The 13,009-nt window shown below is 42.2% G+C and overlaps 1 protein-coding gene across 2 annotated transcripts in view; it reads left to right on the top strand.

Moving 5' to 3' along the window:
• Nucleotides 1-13,009, top strand: part of MYZAP (myocardial zonula adherens protein) — a 140,914-nt gene that overhangs the window by 18,919 nt on the left and 108,986 nt on the right. For both annotated transcript variants that reach the window (XM_060097285.1, XM_060097286.1), the window contains exons 3-4: nt 4,939-5,094; nt 8,596-8,688. In XM_060097285.1, the coding sequence (XP_059953268.1) occupies nt 4,939-5,094; nt 8,596-8,688 (249 nt within the window). The remainder of the gene's footprint in view (nt 1-4,938; nt 5,095-8,595; nt 8,689-13,009) is intronic.

Raw genomic sequence — 13,009 nt, 5'->3', positions numbered from 1 at the left:
ACCAGCTGCCTGTCCTAGCCTCTGGGGTCAGGGGTTGGCTGTGGCGGTCTACCACCATCAATTTGGATTTTTGGAAAACTGTGTTTCTGGTATTATTCTCTAAGAACCCTTCTTGACCATGGGATTTTCTTCCTTTGCACAGATCAGTGTCTAGGATGACCACATACTCCAAATATTCTGGCCTAAGCACAATTCCAAATATCCTCTCTCTCTTCTTGCCTTCAAAATGTACTTATTGAGAGCTTCCTGGTGGCACAGTGGTTGACAGTCTGCCTGCTAATGCAGGGGACATGGGTTCGTGCCCTGGTCCGGGAAGATCCCACATGCCGCGGAGCAGCTGGGCCCGTGAGTCATGGCCGCTGAGCCTGCGCGTCCGGAGCCTGTGCTCCGCAACGGGAGAGACCACAGCAGTGAGAGGCCCGCGTACCGCAAAAAAAAAAAAAAAAAAAAAAGTACTTATTGAGCATCTATTTATACTAAGTATCGGGGATACAGCGGTGACTACGGCAGATACACTCACTGCCTCTATAGAGCTTATCTCATTGTAAGATCTTATATACTCATTGTAAGATCTTATATAGGGTTTGGAAAATATGGTCATCTGTCACTGGATTCATACCCCAGCTCTCCCTCAGCAGTAAAACCCTTGCAGCAGGAGTTCAGGCTGGGTTACTTTTCTATAGTTTTTCTTTTCTAAGGCACTTGCCACCAAGTGTATCTTTAGGGAAAACAGCCATAGCATGAGCCTGTAAGTAAGTGTTTAGCTGTGCATACATCCCAGGGAACAGTTTCACTGAGACATTCTCTATATAGTTTACTGAAGTTGCCTGTTGTTAATTCTGCTGCATTGCACAGAGGGATTTGGGATGCTCTTTCAGCTGATTGTCTCCTTTTCCCTTCTTTGGCAATAACTTTTTCATTCCGTGCATTTATTAGGGCTTTTGTTTGCAAGGTGATTTTACCTACTATTGTTTCATGCCCAGGAGGCTTTTAATAGGCCTAGTGTACATTTTTAAAAATTCGGTCTTTTTTTAATACAGAGCAGCATTATAAACAAGTTTAAAACACTTTTAATTATGGAGAATTTCAAACATAAACAAAAGAAGAATACTGGACCCTTCACCTAGCTGACAACCCTCAGCCCATAGTCAGTCCTGGCCTGTTTCCACCCCTGTCCACTTCCTCCACCCTGTATCCCAGATATCACAAATAGTTTAAGCATATTTCTCTAAAAGATAAAGATTATCTCTTAATATAATCACAATGCTATTATCATGCCTAAAAATTAATATTTATCTTGTGGGGAGATTATTTTAAAGGACATGAGAAAAATGTAGCTATAAACACGGTGCCAAACGTATCAGCTCTTTTCATCTTCTTCTGGGTTCTCCAGTTTTTGACCAAAATCATACTGACCTTTCATAAAAATGATAGCAGTCTCAGCTCCTTTGCAACTTTTTCTGGATATAGATTTTATGATTGGGACAAATATCATCTCCCTGTCCCTCCGTCTAAGAGGAACAAAGGGTGTTCTCTTCAGGGGACCATAGTTACATATTCTGGGTAATTCCCCCAAACCTCTTCCAGCTTCTAAAGCTCCCTATTCATTCAGCAAATATTCATTGAGAAACTCCTTAAGTGGTGATCACTGTTAGATGCCAGGGATTGTGGTGGAAAAGAAGACAAACAAGACTCTAGACTTTTTGGAACTTCCAGTTGATAGGGGAGCAGGCCTTACGTATATTAACGATGCTGATAGTCACCGCACTGTGATTGTGGGAAGTGTTGTGGCGCCCTGACAGTCTGAAGGGTCAGTGAAGATGACCTTGAGGGAAGGACATTTCAGCCCAGCAGTGGGCTCTGCAGGCAGAGGGCATAGCCTGTGTAAATGCCTGAGGCAAGAAGGAGGTTGGCTGATAAAGGAACAGAGAGGAGGTGGTGGGGGCCAGGGAGATGGATGCCAGGAGGCTGGAGAAGAGCCTCCCATCCCGGGCCCGTCTCCTCCCAATGGCCCTGGACCTGAGGGCCCGGCTCTTGGCTCCCGTAGCCCTGAGGTCTGTGGGCCGCAGGGACATGTGTGTTCCAATTCCTCTCCTCTTAGCTATCCTGAAGGCTTTCTGGTTAAGGAAAGGGCCTAGATTTGGAAAGACAGGCACAGGCACTTGAATGCTACCACCTTGGAAGAAAGAGTAATGCTTACACAGTAGGGTTACTGTGAGGATTAAATGTTGTATAATAAAATGGCTAGGCAACAAATATTTTCCCCTTCTTTTTCTCCATAACCATCCGTTCCCTTTCCCCGTCACAGCCCAGCAGCTCCTCACGCTGCCTCAGGAATCCTGTCCTTGTGGGACGGCCCATGCTGGTGGCCCTGCCTCTGAGCAGAGTCCTGTGCTGGGCCCTTCCCTGTGGGTCTGTCATTTAGACCCTGACCTTGTAGTAATTTTTTAGTTTTCATGTTTTGAAAATTAAAATAAAAATGATCAATTTAGGGCTTCCCTGGTGGCGCAGTGGTTGAGGGTCCACCTGCCGATGCAGGGGACACGGGTTCATGCCCCGGTCCGGGAAGATCCCACATGCCGCGGAGCGGCTGGGCCCGTGAGCCATGGACGCTGAGCCTGCGCGTCTGGAGCCTGTGCTCCGCAACGGGAGAGGCCACAACAGGGAGAGGCCCGCATACTGCAAAAAAAAAAAAAAAAAAAAAAGATCAATTCAAAAATAATGCCTGTTATTTCAAACTAATTAAAAATTAGAATACAGAAGAGCATAAAGGGAAGAGTGAAATCCCATTTCACTGAGGAAACTATCATTAACGGTGTGGAGTCCATCTTTCTAGGTGTTTTATATACTCAAAACACACACTTCTAAAACAAAAAATGGGAATATGCAATTTACTATTTTTTACTTAACAGAACTTTGGTATCTTTCCATGTGCATAATTTTCAGATCCACGACCTCTAGGGTGGTGTTTCACAGACTGTGTTGTCCTTGGCATGTTTGTATTTGCCTCCATCAGTGATGGTCCTCATCCCCCAGCGTGGGCAGGGAGGCAGAGTCCTCTGTATCCGGCCACCTGAGCATCTTCCTGTAAGCCAGTCCACCTGCGAAAACCTTTGCTTTGCAGAAATGCATTCCCCCAAAGCCTTAGGCCGACATCAGCTTGTTTTTCAGGAACTGGGTGGAGTTGGTGACAGAAAGAGCATGCTTTTGTTTCCCGGTATGTGGGGAGTTTCATTAGAGCTTTTCCTCTTCCTAATTAAATGTGTAGTAAAGCAGGGATATCTAATCCCGGCTTTGCACTCCACTGAGAGCCATTTAACCCCCCACTCACCTAAACTTAGGTACCAACTTCAAGAGTTGCCTCAGTGCCCGTGGGACCCAGGTATGAGGGGCTCAAGTGGAAGCATTTTCCAGAAGCAAATGCAGAGTGTCCCACTCCTCATATTTTCTCTCTTAACAGGTTTGTACAGAAGAGTGGGAAGCAATGGATGTTTCGTTTTCTTAATTTTTTTTTAAAAAAGCTCACACTGTAAACAAACCATACACAAGGGTATAAAGAAAAAATTGAAGTCATCCTGTCCTCCAGCATCCCTGCCCCTCCCCACTGTCCCCTCCTTAGAGGTCGTTAATGATTAATAATTTGTCTGGTAACTTTGCTTTATTTTTACAAACTTTGAATGGGATTATAAAGTACTTACTATTCTGCTGCAGATGAATGATTTTAAAATGCAAATTATAGTTTTATATGTCAAAGATGTTTCGCAAGTGCATAGAAAGAATTTATGCAAAGGTGGTTTTAAAATTAGTGTAAGAACAGAGTTGCCATAATGGAATTCAGCCTTCTGTGGCATTGTCCCAAGGAAGATTAGATGTAGGCTGGTTTTTCTCTGAAGTCTCACTGTCTTATTTTGAGTTTTTCACTTCCATATTGTGAAGGCCTACTCTGTGCCTCTACATGTAACAAAGCCTGCACTGTGGGGAGGTGTACTTAGTGTCAGACAGAATTGGGCTCGAATCTAGATGTGTGACCATAGGGGAGAGACTTAACCTCTCTGAACTTCAGTTTTCTCAGCTATAAAGTGGAGAGGACAGTCACCATGTCACGGTGTCGTTGTGAAGATTAAACGTGTAAGGGACATTTCTAGCTTATAGTAGGTGCTCATCAAATCTTAGTTTCTCTTCCTCCTGCTTCTTGAGCCTTCAGTCTATGAAGATGTGTTAGGACTTGGACATGTTCCCCACTTCCCAAAGGTATTTGCACTTTAGCACTGATCAGAGCTTTAACTGAGAGAGTTACGGAGCAGAAGATTCTTTTGGGGTGAAGTTATGCCACCTCTGCCTGGCTTTTCAGAAATATTTCATGAGTGGTCACAACAGGTGACCCTACCCCCTTTCCTTGGAACTGGCTCCAGGGTCAGCCCTAACCTCAGAGGACAATCTGGCTGCCAGATGGCTGCCAAAATTCTTCCCTTGCGTATCTCAACCTCATGCATTTCAGGCCACACAGTTAATGATGAGGATGAAGTCATACAGAGGAACTGGTATAAAGAGAAAAACAGTATTCCCAAGAATGCGAGATTTTAGACACTCACTCTTGTTATCAGGGATGGCGCAAGTCCACCTGGCGCCTTTGTGAGAATTAAATAAAGGCACCTTCTCTGGGAAGATGGGGCCCTGCAGATGTACTACAAGGTAAAGGAACAGAACTTTGGTAGAAATTAGGGAAAGGTGCTATTCCTCCAGGGTAAAGGCAGGCTCAGCCCAGGCCAGGTGTGACTTGGCAAGCAGAGACCAGGCTGGATTTCTACTGGCCACTCTCCCCACTGCCAGGCACCCTAGTGCTGGGTACAACCTGCATAACCATATACAGTGGGCCGAGATGACAGCTGTCTCTATGAGGCCTAAAGGGTCATTATTCCATTCCTCTCTCTCTTTTAGTATCGTGACCTGAGCAATGGTGAACCCACCACAAAACTCCCTCAGGGTGTGGTCTATGGTGTGGTGCGAAGATCAGATCAAAACCAGCAGAAAGAAATGGTGGTGTATGGGTGGACCACCAATCAGCTGAAAGAAGAGATGAACTACATCAAAGACGTGAGTTGTTTAAGGATTTTTTTTTTTTCTGGTTTATACACTTCTTGTAGCATGTAAGAGGGTGGAGTTGGAAGCATTGATATGAATGTAATAGGCATTTTGAAACAATTCTAAGTGTTATCATTGTGGATGGAAATGTGGCTGCAGATCTTCCTGGTAATAGGAAGAGCGCAGATGTAATTCTGCAGTGAGGTATAGAGTGAATTTCTAGATGCTACTAAGTAGGGATACTCAGGAGACCAAATGGCTTCTTTCTTCCATGTATGATAAGTAGGCTCTTAAGTAGTTTTGCTTATTACATTGAACACTCCTAATGTACGAGTTTGGACAACTGTATAAATTTGGATGCTTTTCGCTGCAAGTAACAGAAAAGCCAACTTGAAAAGGAATTTGTCTCATGTGGGGGTAACTCTAGGGGTAGGTGGGCTCTAAGCAGGCCTCTCCAAGCTCCAGTTCTACTTCTCTGAGTTTCCCCTGGTTCTTTTCTCCTTCAGCCTCATGCTCATGGCAACATCTAAAAATATGATGGTGTCTGGAGGAGGAAAAGAGGACAGTCATCTCTGGTTGCTCTATGGAGACCCTCCATTAGACTTCCCCTTGTTTCTCATTGGCCAGGACCCAGGTCACATGCCCACTCCCAAATCCATCACTGGCAAGGGGAATAGGATGACTATTGCTGGTTCAGACCAATCAGTTAGGTTGAAATGGATGGTGGGAAGTCAACCACGATAGACATTGTCCAACCCAGGTCAATTAATACATTTTTTTTTGTAATTAATATTACATTTTTTTTTTTTTTTTTGCCATGCTGCACGGCTTGCAGGATCTTAGTTCCCTGACCAGGGACTGAATATTACATTTCTTTTAAACTATATGTTCTATTGAGAAATTTTGGAAAATGTAAACATGTATGAAGAAGAAAACAAAATCACCTGTAATTCTACGATTCAACCAGAACAGTTGTTAACATTTTGGAGCATTTCCTTGTAATTTTTTCATTTCTTTTTAATCTATCTATATCTATCTACTTACCTACCTGTCCCTCCATCCATCCATCCATCCATCCATCCATCCATCCATCCATCCATCCATCATTTCCATTCCTTTTTGGTTCGCCCAGTGTCTCCCTAGATTGAGCAGTGCCTTTGTGACCCAAACCAAAGTGATTAGATAGAGAGGCAATGAGCTGCACCAAAACACTGGCCTGTGGACTAGAAAGTGAGAAGCAGGCGCAGCATGGGCAGTAGAGTCCCCATGGACCTTGGTTCAAGGTCTGGCTCTTTGGCCCAGACAAACTTTTGCCCTGTCTGGGCTTCAGTTTTCTCATGTATAGATTGTGAGGTCTGGGAAGGGACCTTTAAGGTCAAAACTAGTTCTTTGTGCCTCATTTTATTTGGTTGTGTTTGCAAATAAGACACAAAACACATGTTGTCAGCTGTGGTTTGAGTTTTTGAGAAGAACATCTCTTATCAAATATCAAAAATAGGGCCTCCCTGGTGGCACAGTGATTGAGAGTCCGCCTGCTGAAGCAGGGGACACGGGTTCTTGCCCCGGTCCGGGAAGATCCCACATGCCGCGGAGCGGCTGGGCCCGTGAGCCATGGCCGCTGAGCCTGCGCGTCCGGAGCCTGTGCTCCGCAACGGGAGAGGCCACAACAGTGAGAGGCCCACTTACCGCAAAAAAAAAAAAAAAAAAAAAAATCAAAAATAATGTGCATTTCTTAATGTGTCGAAAGATTTGGATACTTGTATAATTTTAAGGAATAAAAAAGATAATAAATGCTTAGCAGAGAAAATGAAGAAAAGCCAGAAGAGCCACACTCATACACAAACATGCAGAAGATGTGTGACAACCACCAGCCTCAGAGCCCCAGTCATCCAACCCCCAAAGATCAGGTTTAACCATTCACAGTATCCCATTCCTAATTTTCCTAGGTAGGAACAACTTGCACCTTCCTAGTTTCCTGTATTTTTCTCATGGAAATGCTTAGACCTTCCTCACTGAAATGCCCTAAATAACATGGCACCACTTCAGAGGTAAATCTTCTAAGCAGATTGGAGAGTTGCAGATTGCCCAAGACAAGATAGTAGGTTCAGGCTGTCAGGTGCCCAGGTCACAGGGGAGTAACTGACCTGAATTTCCAAACCGCCACTGTGATCTGCAACTTAAAATTAACTTCCGGGTAAACACCTTCTATAGCTGGTTTCAGACCTATCACTCGCTCCTCATTCCTGAGTGTATTTATGGGTTGTGTGCCCTCCCTTGCTTGTGGGTGACCCTGGCTCAGTTGGCTTCCTGCAGTATCTGCCAGTGGGAGCAACACCCAGCTCCACCCACCTCCCAATGGTGAGCAGCCCAAGAGCTAACTCAGGGCCACAGAAGAGAGCCATTCTGCCGGCCCAGAATGAAAAGTTGTGCTTTTGGCTCATTTCCCCAAAACGTTTGTAGTCAATGACAAGAAAGTCGTCTTTATTACTAGAATTCATCTGGAGAGGGCGTGATGTCTTGACTTGCCCTCTCCTTCCTGCCTTGGAATCTCCACCAATATCCAGTCACTCCTAATAAACATGCAGTCAGTTTAAAACAACGTGCTAGTTGTGCAAGTACAGCTTCAAAATTAGGTCCGCTCATGCTGTGCCCTACACACCCATCAAACCAAACTGCTGCCTTTGAGCCTGTGATAGAAGTTCCAGAGCATTCTGGAGAGGGCTCCCTTGAGGCTTCCTGTTCTGTTCGAGGATCCCTGAGTTCCTCATCCTCCTAGGGGCACCAGAAGAAGGGGGAAGACAGAGACTATTTGATGGGTTTTTTGTTTTTATTGAAAATATATTTAAGGCCCCGTTACTCCTCTGGAAGTGGTACTGTAGAGAAATTTAAACAGAGTTTGTATAAACAGGTGTTTGGGGGATCAACTGACTTTTCTTATATTTAGTGCCTTGTGTATTGTTGGTGATTACTGAGGAACTGAATTTCACATTTACGGGCTCTCTAAGCTCATACTTTCCTGCCTCATATTCCAAACATTTATTTGTTCTTTGGCACTCAGGGCAGAGATAGGGAAAATTAGAGGTGGCTTTTGCTTTTTGGTTTTTTGGTCCTCCTAGCCATGTGTATAGAAAGTCAACTTGTTCAACATTTTCTACTTGTAAAAACATGTGATAGGAAAAGGGGGAAATCTGGCCTGAATATGGTTTTAAGGGTGGTAGGTGAATTTCAGTAAACGAATCTTTCTTTAGAGCATGTTATTTGTATAATTAATAGTTATCAATAATTATATATAATCACAATATGCATTTATTATTATTATTATCATCAATATTATTTGGATAATTCCATCAGCTTCTAATTAGATTGATCTTCTGTCTTAATATCCCAATTGTCCTGTTCTTCAGATTGCTTTTTTGTGGTGCCCTTCTCTCATTAGGGTTTCTTAAATGTTTCAGAAATCTCACTTGAAAATATTGTAGCTTGATCTCTAACTAGCATCTTTGTGGGCTGCAGGTAAGAGCCACTTTGGAAAATGTAAGGAAGCGAATGTACGGAGACTATGATGAAATGAGACAGAAGATTCGACAGCTCACCCAGGAACTGTCAGTAAGTCAAATGTGGAGGGATGCTAGAGCTTAGAACTCCCTCTCAGTTGCTAGTGCCTGAAGATATTTGAGTTTATGATGTTCCTTATGATGGAATCATATTTTAAATGAACCGAGGGAATTTTATCACAGAATGAAGTTTATTATCTACAGGAAAATTTTTGTGGCGAGAGTAATCTTTACAGTCAAAGCATTCCCTCCAAAATCAGGAATAAGATGAGGAAGCCAGCTACCACTACTATTATTTAGCATTGTACTGGAGACCCTAGCCAATGGAATTAAACAAGAGAAATAAATTAAACAATAAATAATAATAAATAAATAAACAGTTTATAGAGGTATAAAAACTGGACAGGTAGATGTAAAACTATCACTATTTACAAACTACATGGTGATATACCCAGAAAGCTCAAGTGAACCAATAAAAAAACTACTATAAACAATAAAAGAATTCTGTAAGGTAGCAGGGTAAAAGATTAATGGACACATGTTAGGTTTCAATATACAAAAAACAACCAGTTAGAGGAAATAACAACAACAAAAACTACCAGGTATCTGGAAGTAGACTTTAACAAGTAGAGGGGCTTCCCTGGTGGCGCAGTGGTTGAGAGTCCGCCTGCCGATGCAGGGGACACGGGTTCGTGCCCCGATCCCGGAAGATCCCACATGCCGCGGAGCGGCTGGGCCCGCGAGCCATGGCCGCGGAGCCTGTGTGTCCGGAGCCTGTGCTCCGCAACGGGAGAGGCCACAGCAGTGAGAGGCCCGCGTACAGCAAAAAAAAAAAAAAAAAAAAAAACAAGTAGAAAGATATGTCATGTACTTAGAAAGGAAGATTCAACATCATAAGATGTTAATACCATTCAAGTTAATATACAAATTTAATATAACCCAATAAAAATACCAACAGATTTTTATGTTGCTTTTTACAACTGGACTAGGTGGTTCCATGGTATACAGAAAATAAATATGAAGAGTTGAAATTCTGGGGAAAAAAAGGCAATGAAGGAGACTATCCCTTTTAATATTATAAGAAATTGAGAAAGCCTCAGTGATTAAAACAGTATGTAGTATTGGCACATAAATGAATAGACATCAATGAAAAGAAGCCCAGAAATGTACCCCAATATATGATAAATGTGGCATCTGAAATGAAGGGAGGAAAATGGACCAGTCAGTATATGCTGTTGGGACAGACTTATGCCTGGGTAAATTCTGAATAGATCAAAGATGCTGAAAAATGAAACTTGAAAGTGCCAGAAGAAAATATGTGTGAATTCTTTTATACTCTTGGGGTGGGGAAGGCAGTTTCTTACTATGACATGCAATCCCAAAATCACAAAAGGAAAAGTTGATAATTTTGACTACATTAAAATGAAGACGAGAGGCTTCCCTGGTGGCGCAGTGGTTGAGAGTCCGCCTGCTGATACAGGGGACACGGGTTCGTGCCCTGGTCCAGGACGATCCCACATGTCGCGGAGCGGCTGGGCCCGTGAGCCATGGCCGCTGAGCCTGCGCGTCCGGAGCCTGTGCTCCGCAACGGGAGAGGCCACAACAGTGAGAGGCCCGCAAAAAAAAAAAAAAAAAAAAATGAAGACTAGTGCTGACAAAAACACCGAAGTCAAATGACAAGCTGGGAAAAATTATTTGCCTTCATATTATAGATAATAGGCTAATATCCTGAGTATTTAAAGAGCGCCCATGAATCAAGAGGACAAGGACCACAACTCATAAAAATAGGCAAAATATTTGTGACAGATAGTTTATAGTAAAGGAAAGATGAAGAGCTCTTAAATGTATGACGAGATGCTTGGCCTCATTCTCAATAAGAAAAATTCGCATTAAAATGGTCCTGAGATGCTATTTTCACCTAACAGACTGGCAAAACTGCAAAAGTAGGACAAAATGCTGTATTAGCCGTGCTGTGGAGGAACAGGAAGATTGCTGCTTGGAATGTCGTTTGCATTACTCTTAGGGAGAACAGTTTGCAGTATCTACCCAAATTACAAATGCCTGCATCCTTTGACTCAGCAAGCTTCTTTCTAAGCATTTATTCTGTAGATCAAATCTCACATATGTGAGATGACATATATATGAACTTAGTTGTTAAGCATTGTTTGTAATAGTAAAAAGATTGGAAGCCTACGTGTCCATTAAGAAGGAGAAAGTAAAATAAATTACATCTCTATAATACACAGAGTTGTAAAAAAAAAAAAAAGAATAAAAAGAGTGAGTAAGCTCTTCAAAAAGAGATACAGAAAAATTTCAAAGATACAGAGTAAGTGGTAAAAAAAGCAAGACATAGGAAAATATCATATGTAGTGTGTTACCATTTATGTAAACCAGGAGGGGAAAATAAATATATCTAGACTGTTTTGTGTGTGTACACAAAGTTACTAGAAGGATCATCAAGAAAATAATTAACAGTGATTCCTACTTGAGGTGCAGAGTGGGCAAGGTGGTAACTGAGCAGATAGGACAGGACTGAAAGGGAGATTTATTTTAGTGTATACCTTTTCTACTTTTAAAATGTTTGAACTCTATGAATGTATTACCTACTAAAAATTAAAGAAAAAATAAGCTTCCTCGGGTTTAACCTTGCTAACGCATATGGGAGAAAACATTTAAAAAATATTTGTGATTAATAACCTTGAAGAAAAAAAATCCATTTTGTATGACATACTTGCCATAAAAGTTAACATTTGCAGAAAACAGAAATATAGATCAGTAGAACAGGGTAGAAAGCCCAGAGATAAACCCACGCACCTATGGTCAATTAATCTATGACAAAGGAGGCAAGGATATACAATGGAGAAAAGACAGCCTCTTCAATAAGTGGTGCTGGGAAAACTGGACAGCTACATGTAAAAGAATGAAATTAGAACACTCCCTAGCACCATACACAAAAATAAATTCAAAATGGATTAGAGACCTAAATGTAAGACTGGACACTATAAAACTCTTAGAGGGAAACATAGGAAGAACGCTCTTTGACATAAATCACAGCAAGATCTTTTTTGACTGACCTCCTAGAGTAATCGAAATAAAAACAAAAATAAACAAATGGGACCTAATGAAACTTAAAAGCTTTTGCACAGCAAAGGAAACTATAAACAAGACAAAAAGACAACCCTCAGAATGGGAGGAAATATTTGCAAACAAATCAACGAACAAAGGATTAATCTCCAAAATATATAAACAGCTCATGAAGCTCAATATTAAAAAAACAAACAACCCAATCAAAAAATGGAACCACCATATGACCCAGTCATCCCACTACTGGGCATATACCCAGAGGAAACCATAATTCAAAAAGACACATACACCCCAATGTTCATTGCAGCACTATTTACAATAGCCAGGACATGGAAGCAACCTAAATGCCTATTGACAGATGAATGGATAAAGAAGTTGTGGTACATATATACAATGGAATATTACTCAGCCATAAAAAGGAATGAAATTGGGTCATTTGTAGAGACGTGGATGGACCTAGAGACTGCAATACAGAGTGAAGTAAGTCAGAAAGAGAAAAACAAATATTGTATATTAACACATATATGTATATGTGGAATCTAGAAAAATGGTACAGATGAACTGGTTTGCAAGGCAGAAATAGAGACACACATGTAGAGAACAAACGTATGGACACCAAAGGGGGAAAGCGGGGGGTGGGTGGTGATGGGATGAATTGGGAGATTGAGATTGACATGTATACACTAATATGTATAAAATAGATAACTAATAAGAACCTGCTTATAAAAAATGAATAAATAAAATTCAAAAACAAAAGTTAACATCTGCAGGAAAGGAGCACAGTTGCCACAGTTGTGTATTAGAGTCTAGTTTATGTCTGGTCTGTGAAATTATCTGCTTAAGTAAGACCTACTGCCTTGATTACAGGGGAGGGGGGTATACAAGCATATCCACCTAGCCCATGCTCACTGACACGTAGGAAGAGATTTGTGAAATTCTCACAGACCTATGGAAATTCACTCTGCCTTCCACTGACACTAATGACTGTAATTAAAGCCAAAGGATTGGATTTGCAATAGATGCAAAAACAGAGCTCTGCCCCCTGCTTTCCATTGCCCCCTCCTACACGCCCTGTTTTTTCATGCTAGACTGTTGCAGGAGCTCAGTCTCCACCCTCAGTCTCCTCCTCCTCCAGGCCACACCACGGACTGTAGCCAGGTTAAGATGCTAACTTACTGCTGTATGAACACACCGTGAGCAGGAACATGCCTCCTGGGCCTGGGCTGCTGTTGCAGCTCTCTCTCCCACTCCCAAGGGTGCACCTCTCACTCTCTCATGCCTGGCTGCTT

The sequence above is a fragment of the Mesoplodon densirostris genome, chromosome 4, assembly GCF_025265405.1.
Source record: "Mesoplodon densirostris isolate mMesDen1 chromosome 4, mMesDen1 primary haplotype, whole genome shotgun sequence".
NCBI lineage: Eukaryota > Metazoa > Chordata > Mammalia > Artiodactyla > Ziphiidae > Mesoplodon > Mesoplodon densirostris.
Note: the sequence above shows the minus strand (reverse complement) of the source record. Positions and strands in the feature narration are given on the sequence as shown.